We start from the raw sequence: 12,941 nt of genomic DNA, 5'->3' as shown, positions 1-12,941 counted from the left end.
CGGCTACTACTAATTGAGACGACGTGAAACTGTATATATTTTGAAAAGTTAAAAAAAAATCGGGGCCCCCAATGAAGTTGCTCTGGGTTCAGGTACATTTCCTACACAATCAGCCCGTGTAGTGCGGCTTTCTGACATGCCACAAAATCGGGCAGCCTCAGCACCGAGGAAATATCGACCTCAGCTGCAGAACACCGAGCAACTTTCATCCCCACCCCCAACACCGGCTCTGGCGGCGATTATGGCTTGTGCATGCCGCAGGGTCTGACGTGGACGCTCACGCCGTAGTCGTATATTTTCACTCTTGAGGGGAGAGGCAGTTGCAACTGACGCGGCGATGCGCCTCTTGGTTTTTTGCGCAGGCCGGAGCCCGCGGCGCGTCCGTCCCCGCCAGGCGAGGCGGCGATGTCTGCGAGAGAAGGGCCGAAGGCGGCGGAAAGCCCGGAGCTCATGGAGGCTCTGGAGGGTCGCCTCCGGGAGCAGGTGGACCGGCTGGAGCACCTGCGGCTCTCCGCCACCGAGCTGAAGGAAAACATGGCGGCGGTACGACACTTGTCCGCTCCGGGGTTTGAACCCAAACGCCTTCATCACCTGCGGTCAGCCTCAACCCTAATTTTTTCCTAGCCCTAATTCTTGACCTAACCTTGGTCTAAACCTTCCAGACTAGAGGGTAAAGGCAGCCAGCGCCCTGAAAAAGTGGATGTTTCTGGGAGAGTATTTAAATAAGTGGACCTGCAAACTCCCACACACATTCAAGATCAGAACACGTAACAGTAGGGATGGGTGGCCCAGGTCCTGCAGGTTTTAATTCCAGCATGGGTCTTAATGAGCTAAACCGCTGAATGGCTGGCCTCATTGGACCAATTGAACATCTTCTCCCAGTTAGGTGCTGTGCCTCTAAAGGTCACCTTGACAACTTGCCCTCTGGGACCAGGTCTGAACTCCCCCTGCTGGTTCCTGGACAGCACCTGACTCCTTCCTCAGTCTCCAACCTTGGGATCACTAGACTGTGGGGTTACGAGTCAACAATGCACTAAAGCATATTGGGGTCTTTCTTTTTGGAACTTTTTCAGTCTCTGGGGGGGCCAAGCTTTTCCTGCTCAGCAGGAGAAGGTGGCTTCTGGGTAAAAAAAAACAGCTCTCTGCAGTTAATGAAAGAAAACATCCTTTTTAGTATGCGGAGGTCCATGATCTCTCATTGGTTTTAGCCAAGGACATCTTGGGTGGAATGCGGGTGGTGACCCACAGTTCTAGTTTTCATAGCAGCTGGTCTCTTTGAATCGAGTCTTTAATTGAGCCAATTGATCTCCCCAAGTGGACCCTTTTCCAGTTCCTCAAAACCCAGGAGGTTTCAAAGAAACAACAGAACACTGTAAGTTTAGGACCTGTAATTGACTGAAAAGGCCTGAGTAATGACATAACTATGTCAGTTAAGGGATCAGCTATATAACTGGGTTCTCTGGAATACATACCAGGGAATCAGATTGGATCCCAGTGACATAACTGGAACTGCATGTAAAGACTGCAGGAATTGTGGACACTGGATACTCCTAGCATTGATCCCTAGGTATCCGAATGTCTATTATCTCTTTTCCATAGTAAGAAGTTTGCCAGTGATTAAACTTCATTATGAAACTGGTGGTGTTACTTGTTATTTGTTCAATTCCAGCAAAACAACATCGACCTGAAGATGTCCATCGCTGACCATCTGGATTGGCTGGCCCGACTTAGCGAGCGAATGGAGACTCTGCAGATGAGCACAGCTGTGTTTGTACAGGTGAGAAGGCAGATCAAAAGTGGCAGATTCAAAGGGGCATTTCTGAGAAGACTGTGACTGCTTCCCTTAAATTGAGAAACGTTCGATACCGTGCCTCATGACATACATGTGATCTGGCGTGTGTCCTTGCAGTGGGATCCATAATTCTATTCCCCAGACCACATCTGCATGAGCCATTATACATAGTTTGTTGTGTTTTAAAATTTGACAGATTTATCCATTCAAAACCATTGTAAGAATTGTAGGTACAAAGTCCAATAAATCCTACCCAATGCATTGCTTTTAAATTGGGATTTAATAAGATATTTTTGTTTTTGGCATCCCACCCAGTGTGTACCCATTAAGCTGCTATAAAGTGAATGAGCTCAGTTTTAGTCTTTCTGCAGGCATCTATTGAAAGAAAGTATGTCCACTAGGCTGGCAGGCTTAAATTAGGACGTCTTTGTCCTGCTGAGGAGCACCTCTTTCTGTCGTAATCGTACTCAAGAGATTGTCCTTTTTATTCCCAGATGAACACCAAGCCTCGCACCTGGGGCAGCACGCAGGGTTCCAAGCGCTATGGACGCAGGCCCAGGCCACCGTTCGGCGACGATGCCCAGTCTGAGTTTGGCTGGTCTCCCGCGCGCACGCGCAGGAACAGCGACGCGGCCTCTGAATTGTCCTGTGCCTGGTAGCCGCTTCGCCCCATTCCTAGTGATCAGGACATCGGCGAGAATGACCTTTGTCCCCCCCCGCAGTGAAGAGACGGTGACCTTTCATCTTTCACTTGTGTCAGCCAATCAGGAGTTCGACCTTGTGCTCGCAGATTGACCTTTCACCTCTGACACTAACCAGCATATCGCGTGGCGTCCTCATGTTGCTCATTTACACTGAAAAAGATTAAATATGAGGTTTCTATGAGTATTATGATGTTGAATCCTATTCTTCCAGAGACAGCGAAAAAGCTTCTTCAGGGCAGGGTGGTGTTGCAGTGGTTAGCACTGCGCTGGGGCCACAGGAATTGAGTTTGAGACCCCCTAATCTGAAAGGATCTAAACGCATCAGAACGTTTCCGTTCGCACCTAAATCATTCTGAATTTCCATTTCAGCTTTCCTTAAAGCAAAGTGTTCGCTAATCTTAAAACTTTCGTCTGTGAACTCGATTAGTTTAGCCAAACGTAGACCATCAATGGAAATTAGGAAGAGCCGTGGTCCTGATACAGACCCCTGGGGTACTCCCCTGATGAATTTGCCTGACGTTGAGCCTTCGTGCACACCACCTCATTTGTGCCAGAATGGGAGATCTCTAACACAAAGCTTGAGTTCTGCTGAAAGCAGGCTTGAAGGACCAATAACATAGGGATGCAAAAGTCACAGTGTATTGCACTGCAATTGTGAAAAGTTTATTATGCCACCTGGAGAGCTTTCCTCGGCTCGAAAAGCAGAGAGCATTTCTCCATCCCCTTTAGACATCACACTTCTTTCTGACCACGAATGCTGTGTTGGGAAAAGGGGTATATTTGCGCTACCGTGTGCTCCCTGGGGAGGCGCTGTGTACAGTGTAACGGATTTGTCAAAGCAAGTGATTTAGAGCTAATAAGCAATCAAACTCTTGCACCCTTCTGTCCCAAACGTCCAGAAATTCCCTAATATTACATGCCTAAAATGTACATGTGATGTTTTTGGCATATAACATACAGGATGATGAAAACGAGATGTTCTTAGCATATTTTTAAATATCCCCTGTACTGCCCCACCTACTGGTGCAGGGTATGCGCCTGCCCACCAGCAAAGTCTGCAAACAACCAGCTACACGGGAGGTCCGCTGCATGAACTCTGCCAATGCACGTTTCTTCACGCGTCTTCAGCACGCCGCTGGCCCGATGTCGGCCTGTCATGACATGACAGCCCAGCTCCCTGTAAACAGTATTCCCAGGGCGGTGACGTCAGCCGCAGGTTTCTGGTAAGTTCCACACCAGGCCCCGCCCCCCCCCGGGCTCCAGCTCTGTCTGCGACGAGAGCGTTTAAATAAAGCTTCGAGGAAAACGTGCGTCTGTTTCGGGGGTAACTTCTGCGGGTACAGATTTTGTGGGGGGGAAAACAAAAAACAAGCGACGTCGCGTCATAACCTGTGTAAATAAGAGACTTATCTTTGTAACAATGGCAGAAAGTGACTGGGATACCGTGACTGTCTTGAGGAAGAAGGGCCCGACTGCGTCGCAGGCGAAGTCCAAACAGGTAAAGTGGGCAGCCTCGCGGTGGCCGGTCTCCGGGGCTCCGCACTAATCGAGCCCGGGGACGGGAGCGGGAGGACTGGGCCTCTCGGCTCGATCCCGTGTGCAGACCGTAAACGACTCGCCCTTTTCGCCCGACGACACTACTGAATGCCGAAGGAGGCGTCGTCAGACAAGAAACCGTGCGTTGTAGTTTGTTCAAAGGTATACACGGCCACACTGTTCGTGTGTTTGCATTACATATGTGCAGGGTGACGTGCGAGAGTGGTTTAAAGTCCAGTGTTCTCCACCCAACGACATAGTAGTTTCCCCTATAAACCTATAAATATGTTTTTTTTTAACGTTATTAAACTGTGGGAGCTGACCCCATTTTCGCCAGTGAGCTTCGAGGTGACCGTGTCGTGTGGAGATATTGGCGTCGGACGGGCCACTGGTTAATGTTCAGGAGATCGGGGTGCTCGTTATATTACCGATGCACAGTACTGGTGTTATCCTGCGTGCATTGTCATTACGACGAGGAACAGCACGAACAGGCGTCCTCAAACCAGCAGCCGGCCGTTCATGAATTGTCGCTCCATGTTAACTTCGAGCGGCCGATTGAGAATCCGCGTCTCTCGTATGGAAGGAGGCGACCTGCCCGTTAAGCGCCCATCGCTGCTGACTCGGTGCTTGCAAAACGCTACGATGTTAGTGAGCCGTTTTCCAGTAAATCTGTGCCAAATATATTTTGAAGACCCCCCTCCCCCGAGGAAATGCCTATGACGAAGCTTTTGCAAATGCCCTCTGTAATGATGGACTTTGTCTTCCAGGCAGTTATAGCAGCACAGAGAAGAGGAGAGGAGCTCGAAACCACAAAGAAATGTAAGAATCCTGCGTAGTTGTGAAGTGTGGTACTATGCATTTTGTTTTTTTTCACAAACCTGGAAGTGTAGTATTGCCTGTGACTTTGTGTCAGGTCACATGGCTTTGTTTTGCTGGGCGTGCTTGGAGTCCCTGTGTATCCACCTGTATGTCCCCGAGTTTATGGACTGCTTATCATAAGGGTGCAGTTTGTTATGGGGACATGAGTTCTCCAAGCTTGTCAGACTTTATACTAGGTAGTCTTGTAGATTTACTAATTTACAAATGTAAAATTTACATGTGACGGTTTGAAACTTTGTGTAAGTCTTGTAGAAAGTAATCACTGTTCCCGTTTGGTTGATACGTCCTTTTAAATGCCACCAAGTAATGGTCTCCTGCTGCGATTTCTATCTTGTCTACTAAAAGGCTTACATTTCTGTCCATGGGGAAAACCAGTGCGTTTATAATATAATACATTTATAATAGTTTTTTTCCAGCCAAGGTTTTAGAGATGTGACTTAAAAACATTTCTTTCGGTGCCTGACCTCGAAGAAACTTTTGAGTTAAAGATTTGTCTGCTTATCACACAAGGTGTTTTCCCATGGCATTGAATTACAGTCGGTGTTGGTTTTCACCAGACTTTCCGGATTATTAGAGGAAGCAGTAGTTATGGAGCGTGGGGAATGCCCTTTAAAAAGGTTATGACTGTTTGTAGATGCCTTGATTACAGTGAAAGGATACAGAAACGGTAGTGCGTAATCATTTGCAAAAACAGAAGTCCTTTTGGTTATCTTTAATAGTTTCATCTGATCTTCCAAACATACAAGTCTGAGAAGTAGGTGTAAAACTGGCTAACGGGGACAGCAGTGTCACTTTTAACCTGTGTGTGTGTTAGTTATTTTTCAAACCCTGCAAATATATCAAAGAGACAAGGGAGTTCCACTTACAGCAACTGGAGAAGGTGCTCTTAATTTAACACCAAATCTTATTTAGTCCGAGTAGTGATCCAGGAATCCTCTTGACAGTAAGTTCATGTCCAGCATTTTTTTTCCCCCAGTACTGTTTTTTCTTATTTTGGCAGAACCTTGATTTGGGGTTTCTGCAATGGACAGCTATTATAAATCCATGTAAGATTCACTCATCCTCCAGCTTTTTTTAACATACTTTGAAGTCCCGTTAATCAGCCCGCTGTATGTTGAGTTGACAGGGAAAACAGGAGGGACTGCATCATCTCGGTTCAGCTGCTGTTAGACACGGTACCACTCTATAACATGCCCACGTGCCATAGCAGTGGTTTTACCCATAGTGAGTTATTTTTGCAGAAATGATGTGTTTGTGGTTTGAGCACTAATTCATGACTAGTTTTCATTCAGTAGTCATGATTGATCGATACTGAGGTGCGATTAGTAAGCCGGATAAAGTGCACGTTATACAAAAAAAACAGTGGGGGTAGCAAAAATAGAAAAAGCTGCAAGGAGCAGCAGAAATATTTAGACGATCATTTGGTTAAACACTTGCCAAAATTACTGTTGTGAAACGCACAGTGATCCACACAGGGCGTAGTAACAAATTATAGGTAGTAAGCATCTAATTCGAAGTGTCCTAAAGCCTTGGGCGTATTTTTTTCTTATGCAGGTTCCTCTGTGTTCTCATCCAGACCATGTGGGGAATCGATCAAATGCCAGTAGTGCTCGGGTATACAGCAAAATGTGCGGGACTTAAAATCAGAGAAGTTAATGCCCAACCTTTATATTCCATATTAAGACTTCTTTAAGAAGGTTGTGCTCGCCATACCAGTAAAAGGTCGTTGCTCGTCAGGAATTCTTTCTGAAAGTGCAGACAGGGTAAAGGAATTAAATCTCTTCAGTCTAGGCCAAAAGGCATTAGAGTAGAGATGGGACTCAAGCATGTGAAATATTAAGGGGTATACATCAGTTAAACCCAACTAAGTACTTAGTAGTGAAATAAGGACACCGAGTTGCACATGGAATGTAAAAGGCATTTCACTCAAAAGGGGGGAGTAGAAAACAATTCTTTAAACACTGACTGGCTGGTTTCCCTTTGAGGCTTTGGCTTCACCATCAAGAAGAGGTGAAACAGCTGTGTTTGTCTTTTAAATTTCCATTAATTTGGCCTGTGCCTAGACATTGTATTGTCTGAGTGGTGCACTCTGACCATGCTTACACAAACGGGCAAAAGGTAAAAGAAACACGGTTGTGGTTCCCACTGTTTAGAACAAGTTTAAAAATGTACACTTTTATTTCTCTTTCTGCCCATTTGCTGTTTATATAAACCAATCTTCTATTTACATGTACTTATGCCCTTTAGAATGTTACACTGGGCAATGGTTCCAAGTAGGACTGTATGTCAGGGCAGTACACTCATAAGCTGTTGCTATGCTGCTATGTCAATTAAAAAACGTTTCTGTGCCAGTGGACTTGATTGTTTTGAACGTTAAGGTAGACAATCATTTAGAGGTCATATAACTGTTTGTGACTATCTTTAATTTTATCTGCTATATGATGTAGAATTTGTACAAGGTGGACACTGTTTTAGAAATGCTTAATCCATCATTTATCTTATACCTTGATTGAACGTTTTAGCTATTCCATACATCTGTTTGCAGCAGTGTATATGAACCTGATAAAAACATGCTTGTGTTTGATTCTTATCTTACAATCCCAGCAAAACCTGTGAAAGTTGCTACAACAGTGTTTTATTCTTAATGCAGTGGTGCGTTTTGAATGCCGGTGTTTCTGTGCTTTGTGGCCTAGGAGGAATGCGTCCTGTATTTTCTGAGTGGTGCCGCGGGAGCCAGCTAGCGCTTTACTGTGCTGTGATCCCACAGGGTCTGCAGGACAAAACAAGCAGCACGTGGTGACCAAAAACACAGCCAAGCTTGATCGGGAGACGGAAGAACTGCACCACCAGAGGGTCTCGCTGGAGGTGGGAAAAGTCATCCAGCAAGGCAGACAGGCCAAAGGACTGACCCAGAAAGACCTGGCCACTGTGAGTAACATCGTGACCTACCTGGAATGGAACCAGTACTTGCTGAATTAACTCTGCTAATGCATGCGACACCAGAGGTATTTTGCAGCAGATATTAAATCTGAATGACTTCAGGGTTATTTAGCGTCTGGTTGGTATAGCTGAGTTTTGTTTTTATCTGTGTATTATTTACGTCCCACACCTGAAAGGGAGTGTTTGCCTTCTACGCATCAAACACTACATGAGCACTATTTGAACAGTATGTCAGGATTTCTCCCAAGTCAGAAGTACATACGTTATGTCGGTATGTTTGAAATATAGCTGTAGGATACATTGGAACATTATGGTCATTGACATCATTAAAAATGATAGTTTCGTGCTTCAGGAAAGGTGTTCAGTAAAGGGCATGATTTCATCACGTTTTTAAGCACTCAGTAATTGAAACTGAGCAGTAATGAAGAACTGCAGAATGTTTAAACTGAGCTAATGTGAGCTGATTCTAATGTGCCCAGATCGGTATATGTGTTTTGGTCATTGGAGCTAGTAATAACTTAAGACCACCTAAAAAATCCACAAATATAAAACTTCTGTGCCTTTTTTTCATTTTATGGTTCAGAAAATTAGTAATATAAGAAAGGATGTTAAATTTGTCTAATAAATTAAGAAATCCTGTAATATGTTTGGATTTAAGGCACAAGTTAAATGTATGGTTTTGCTGTAACTTATTTAATGTTCACATTTGGTGGAAATCATTACATTTTCATACATTTCTTATTTCTGTAGAAAATCAATGAGAAGCCTCAGATCATTGCGGACTATGAATGCGGAAAAGCCATTCCTAACAACCAGGTCTTGGGGAAGATTGAGCGAGCTATTGGTGAGTATTCACACTTGTTCACTGGAAACTACAGACTCACTAATGCGGAACCTGTTGGATGACTGTCCTGATTCAGGACTTATGAACTAAAAAAATAGGTCTGTCTTCACAAGGAAATGCACTGCTAAGGGGTTGAATGACACTGCATTCATTTCTGCCATTTTGCTGGTCAAGGGATTGCTGCTTGGAGCTTTTAGCTTTAAGGGTATACTGCCAATTGACGGACTGTTTACGGAAACAGTACACAGGCTTGTTTGTGCTGTATGGTGAACTTGTCTCAACAGAGGAATTTGCATGTTTGAATAGGGATGTGCTTAAGCACAGTGGCGCTTGAATTGTGTTGAAGTTGCAAGCTGCTCATTCATGACTCCCCGAAGCTCTTAATAGTAAAATTGTGAATATCATTTTAAAGCCGTGTAAATCAAATTATGAACAATTTTAAATCCAAGCATTTTCTTCTGAGAAATGTATAGTACATTAAATGCCTCTTTAATGGTTTATATATAATGTGTAATGCTATAATAAATGAAAAAAACTGAATTCACACTATTGTGCCTTTTGTGTACTGTTTTTTTGTGCAATTGCGGATTTCTCCTCCGGAAACGTCTGAACCCTGAGCTATCCGCTCCACAGACCCCCACAGCTTCCTATTAATTACTCCTATGATGTGTAGAAAGTGCATCGCTACAGAATGAGCCAATTATTTTGAGAGATCTCTATTTCAACACTCAGTACCCTTCCCCCTTGTTTTGTTTCAGTGAGTCCCTTTGAAATGTCTTTGGGCACTGCGTAATGTCGAGTAAGCAATTACAGCACAGTTTATACCCCTTTCACGCCACACTTGTTCCTTTGTGTATATGTGCACTTGATCTGCACTACTAATGTTCTCCAAAAGTACTTCATGGGCAAGTTTTCACTTCATCTGGGTGTCCCAGAAACTGCTTCTCTGCATTTAATCATGTTAGTGATGCGTTGTACATCAGCTAGGTGCAGTTGTAAAACTGAAACCCAACCTTATATGATGTAATCAGAAATAACTTGGCACGTGCGTACTGCAACATGAGATTGTTTACTCAGCCAACTCTAAAGTACTGTAGCTGTTAGTTCTTTTATGTGCTCCCTGTTGACTTGCCTGTATGGAGGGTGAGGATTTTAAACCAGGTATACATAAGTGTCACAGGCTGGTGGCATCTTGCTGTTTATTTGCAAAGTGTATGTGAACAAAACAAAAAAGATTCCAATGCATAGTTCTGCTTGGAGATAAATACCATATGTATCAAATTAATTCAGCATTTTTACACCAGCATGGAATTAATTTAATTTAATGATGTTTTGTCAATTATTCGTTAAAGGGAATTGAAGTGTTTGGGAATAGTTATCTATTGTTTAGTGTAATACAACTGAGTTTTTTATCACATTTTACAAATTGGTGGTAAATACTAAAATATCAGGAGTTTAGTTTTACCTTTTCTTGTGTAGTAAGGAATCAGTCAGTCTTAAACATCAAAATTAACTTATCTAAGAGTGCTAACTGGTAGCAAAAGCAGTAGACTTAATGGCCAACTTTTGTTTTTCAGATGTAGAGTAGTCATCTGTACTTTGTTGTTGACATTTTAATTCTGAATAAAATCCTCTTTCATGCTGAAAACTTTCACACGTATTTTTTAAACTTTACCCAGACTTTTGAAAAGGCAATTCTTTCAAATCTGGGTGAATGTTACAAACTACAACTCCGAAATATAATATACAGTACATAGTACATACAGTATACAGTACTCTTAATGATACTACATGCTCCTCCTTGGAAAAAAAAAAGCAGTGGAATCCTTAAGCTGTAACATGTACTAGTACCATAAAAATGCAAGAACTATCGCATGAACTGGCAGTACACTAGACAACTACAAAAGATAGCATCTTAAGTTAATATTTAAAGAGCAGTTTATGGGATTTCTTATTTTGGTTTAATGCTAATAGAATAGTTGGCAGTCTGAGCCAGCTGTTACAACATAAGGTACATGTGGTATTGATGTTTAGAGAATTTATTGGTGCAGCCGTATGAAAAATGTTCTCTCAGAAGGCAGTGTCTGATAACACTAGTGTATAGCATTAGACCTCTGTAATTGTGTGTGTAACACATGTATTAAGTGCTTTTCCATGTAACTTCCAGTGTGCCTGGAAAACAATTGCTTTAAAGTTTTAATTTTAATTCTTGAAAAGGTTTCTTTTGGTGTTGGTATGAAAGAAGGCACAAATGGTAATAATGGATCCCATTTGGCATGTTTGATAAGGCTATCGGTTGGTTCAAAGCTATTGTAAGCATGAAGTGTTGAACTGTTGGCATGAGTAATTGGCAGTAAAGGACCTTTTGAGAGAAATATTTAGAATGGGATTGGTCAGGAAACCTGCCCTGTACATGTATCATCTTGAAATGTTACCTTCAATGGGTTTAATGAGTGCCCCTTTCTTTCTCTTTTCCAGGGATGAAGCTGCGCGGGAAGGATATTGGACTACCCCTCGAGGTGGTTCCAAAGACAAAATGAACACAAAGCCTCGAAGTCGGCCCCCTGTGCCATCGGGGCTGATCTCGGCTGGTTCCCACGGGAGAACCAGGGTGTTCAAGGTCATTGCCAAGAGGAGGAATGGTGGCTTTCATACACAAGATCCCAAATTCCTGTGGTTTAAAGTGTTGGGTTTGGCATGAAACAAGCTCCTGGAAAAGATGTTCCTGCTTTTTTGGTTTTGGTTCATACCTATTACCAGAATTTTACCACTGTTCTTTGAGTATATTTTTTCTTTTAAAGAATCATTCAAGTTCCATCCATTTTTAGGCAGTGCGTTTATAGCAACTGTGAACCCTGGGTTTTCCTGGGGGTTTTTCTTCACATACGATACGGAGACCCTCCCAAGTTGTTGTTTGGACTTAAATAAAGATAAAACCCTTTGGCATTTCACCTGCATTTGTGGCTTTTTTTAATTTCTGATTTGGTGCGGCAGCCCTTTTCTTTCAGTTACTCTTAGGGGAGGTTCGCAAAGTCTCTACCTTGCCTGCTTGAACAGGGCTTTTTTAAAAAATATTTTACAAGCTTGTGCACAGTATACTATGCCAATATCTTAGGTGCTAATACATCAAAATTGGGCACTGGTTCTCTGTTTCTCAGCAGCTGTTGTCACACATCTGTATGAGCTATTTGGAAAGAGAAAATTAAATATATGATGTGCAAGTACTGTTGTCCTTGTTTTGATTGTTTTTTTGTTGTTTTGAAATGACAAGACTGTATTTGGCAAATGATGAAGTATTGGGTCTTTCAGCTCAATGTAAGGATTTCCCGTCTTTTACCTTCAAACTGAATCGTTGTTCTGTTTTTAAGAGTGATGTAATTTCCAGGCTAAAAGATACTTTAGAATTCCTTGAGCAGTTTCAATAAAAGAACATTACGAGTTCATTTGACTCCTGAGGAACTTGCTGTGGTACTTAACAGTTTCAAGGTGGTTGTTGGTCTTGGACAATGGTATATTCTCCTTGTGCATTGTCCCACAGTATGCTCTGATAGTGTGCCTTGTTTGTAGATGTTTGATAGATTAAACATTGCAGTGGTGCTCTGTGGCCAAAATTAACTCTTTACGCAGTTGGGATGAAAAAATTCCACAAGTGGGTAAATAAAGGCTTGTCTAGAATTAAAAATTTAGATCACAATAAAGTAAGATGAGATTAGTGGACATTTAGATTTTAATGTTTGTATTGGGTATATTTTTAGCCTCAGAAGCTAATCCAGTGGAGCTACTGCCTCTTCTCGCACAGTCCTCAACAAATTGTCTTTTCAGGTTCTCCACTTATCAGGATGGAAGATTTGTAATTCCCTCCCGACAGGAGTTGTTGCTGAAAGAGTTTGGAATGTGAATGGGATAATGTGACATCTAGGGTAATGGCGAACCCTCAAGTCAGAGTCTGCAGATTGGGGATAGTTATGCTCCACAGGTATATATCTTGTATGGCTTCCAGCAGTGGCTGTGCAAAGCTATACGTCTGTGATGTTCATAACAAGCTCCTTGTGGATCAATCCTGTTGATGACGCATTAATCCACATTTAACATTTCATCTGTTAAGTGAAATGTCAATGTACCTACTGCACAAAAGATTGTCATTTTGCTTACTGTGATAAAATTGTAACAGCAGTGATGGGTTTCTTTTGATGCTCAGTATGGAACTATTATCGGTACAAGATCACTGTAGAGCAGATGGGTATAA

General features: G+C 42.7%; 1 protein-coding gene across 2 annotated transcripts; it reads left to right on the top strand.

Moving 5' to 3' along the window:
• Positions 1 to 3,744: 3,744 nt before the first annotated feature.
• On the top strand, positions 3,745 to 11,916 carry edf1 (endothelial differentiation-related factor 1). 2 transcript variants are annotated; one of them, XM_006640694.3, is made up of 5 exons: positions 3,745 to 3,994; positions 4,800 to 4,851; positions 7,679 to 7,839; positions 8,602 to 8,695; positions 11,174 to 11,916. In XM_006640694.3, exons 1-5 carry the CDS (start codon positions 3,917 to 3,919, stop codon positions 11,233 to 11,235), a joined length of 447 nt encoding a protein of 148 aa, XP_006640757.1. In that variant the 5' UTR covers positions 3,745 to 3,916; the 3' UTR covers positions 11,236 to 11,916. The 2 variants fall into 2 exon arrangements, with proteins under 2 accessions (XP_006640757.1, XP_015222637.1); XM_015367151.2 differs by lacking the exon at positions 3,745 to 3,994 and adding an exon at positions 4,021 to 4,194.
• Positions 11,917 to 12,941: the final 1,025 nt, after the last annotated feature.

Source organism: Lepisosteus oculatus, chromosome 24 (genome assembly GCF_040954835.1).
Source record: "Lepisosteus oculatus isolate fLepOcu1 chromosome 24, fLepOcu1.hap2, whole genome shotgun sequence".
Lineage (NCBI taxonomy): Eukaryota > Metazoa > Chordata > Actinopteri > Semionotiformes > Lepisosteidae > Lepisosteus > Lepisosteus oculatus.
Note: the sequence above shows the minus strand (reverse complement) of the source record. Positions and strands in the feature narration are given on the sequence as shown.

What these genes read in the sequence shown, in the direction of transcription:
- edf1 (XM_006640694.3), top strand. Translation starts at nt 3,917, where the DNA reads ATGGCAGAAAGTGACTGGGATACCGTGACTGTCTTGAGGAAGAAGGGC. An exon ending in GCTCGAAACCACAAAGAAAT is followed by an intron (nt 4,852 to 7,678) that starts GTAAGAATCCTG and finishes GTGATCCCACAG; the next exon opens with GGTCTGCAGGACAAAACAAG. An exon ending in GAAGATTGAGCGAGCTATTG is followed by an intron (nt 8,696 to 11,173) that starts GTGAGTATTCAC and finishes TCTCTTTTCCAG; the next exon opens with GGATGAAGCTGCGCGGGAAG.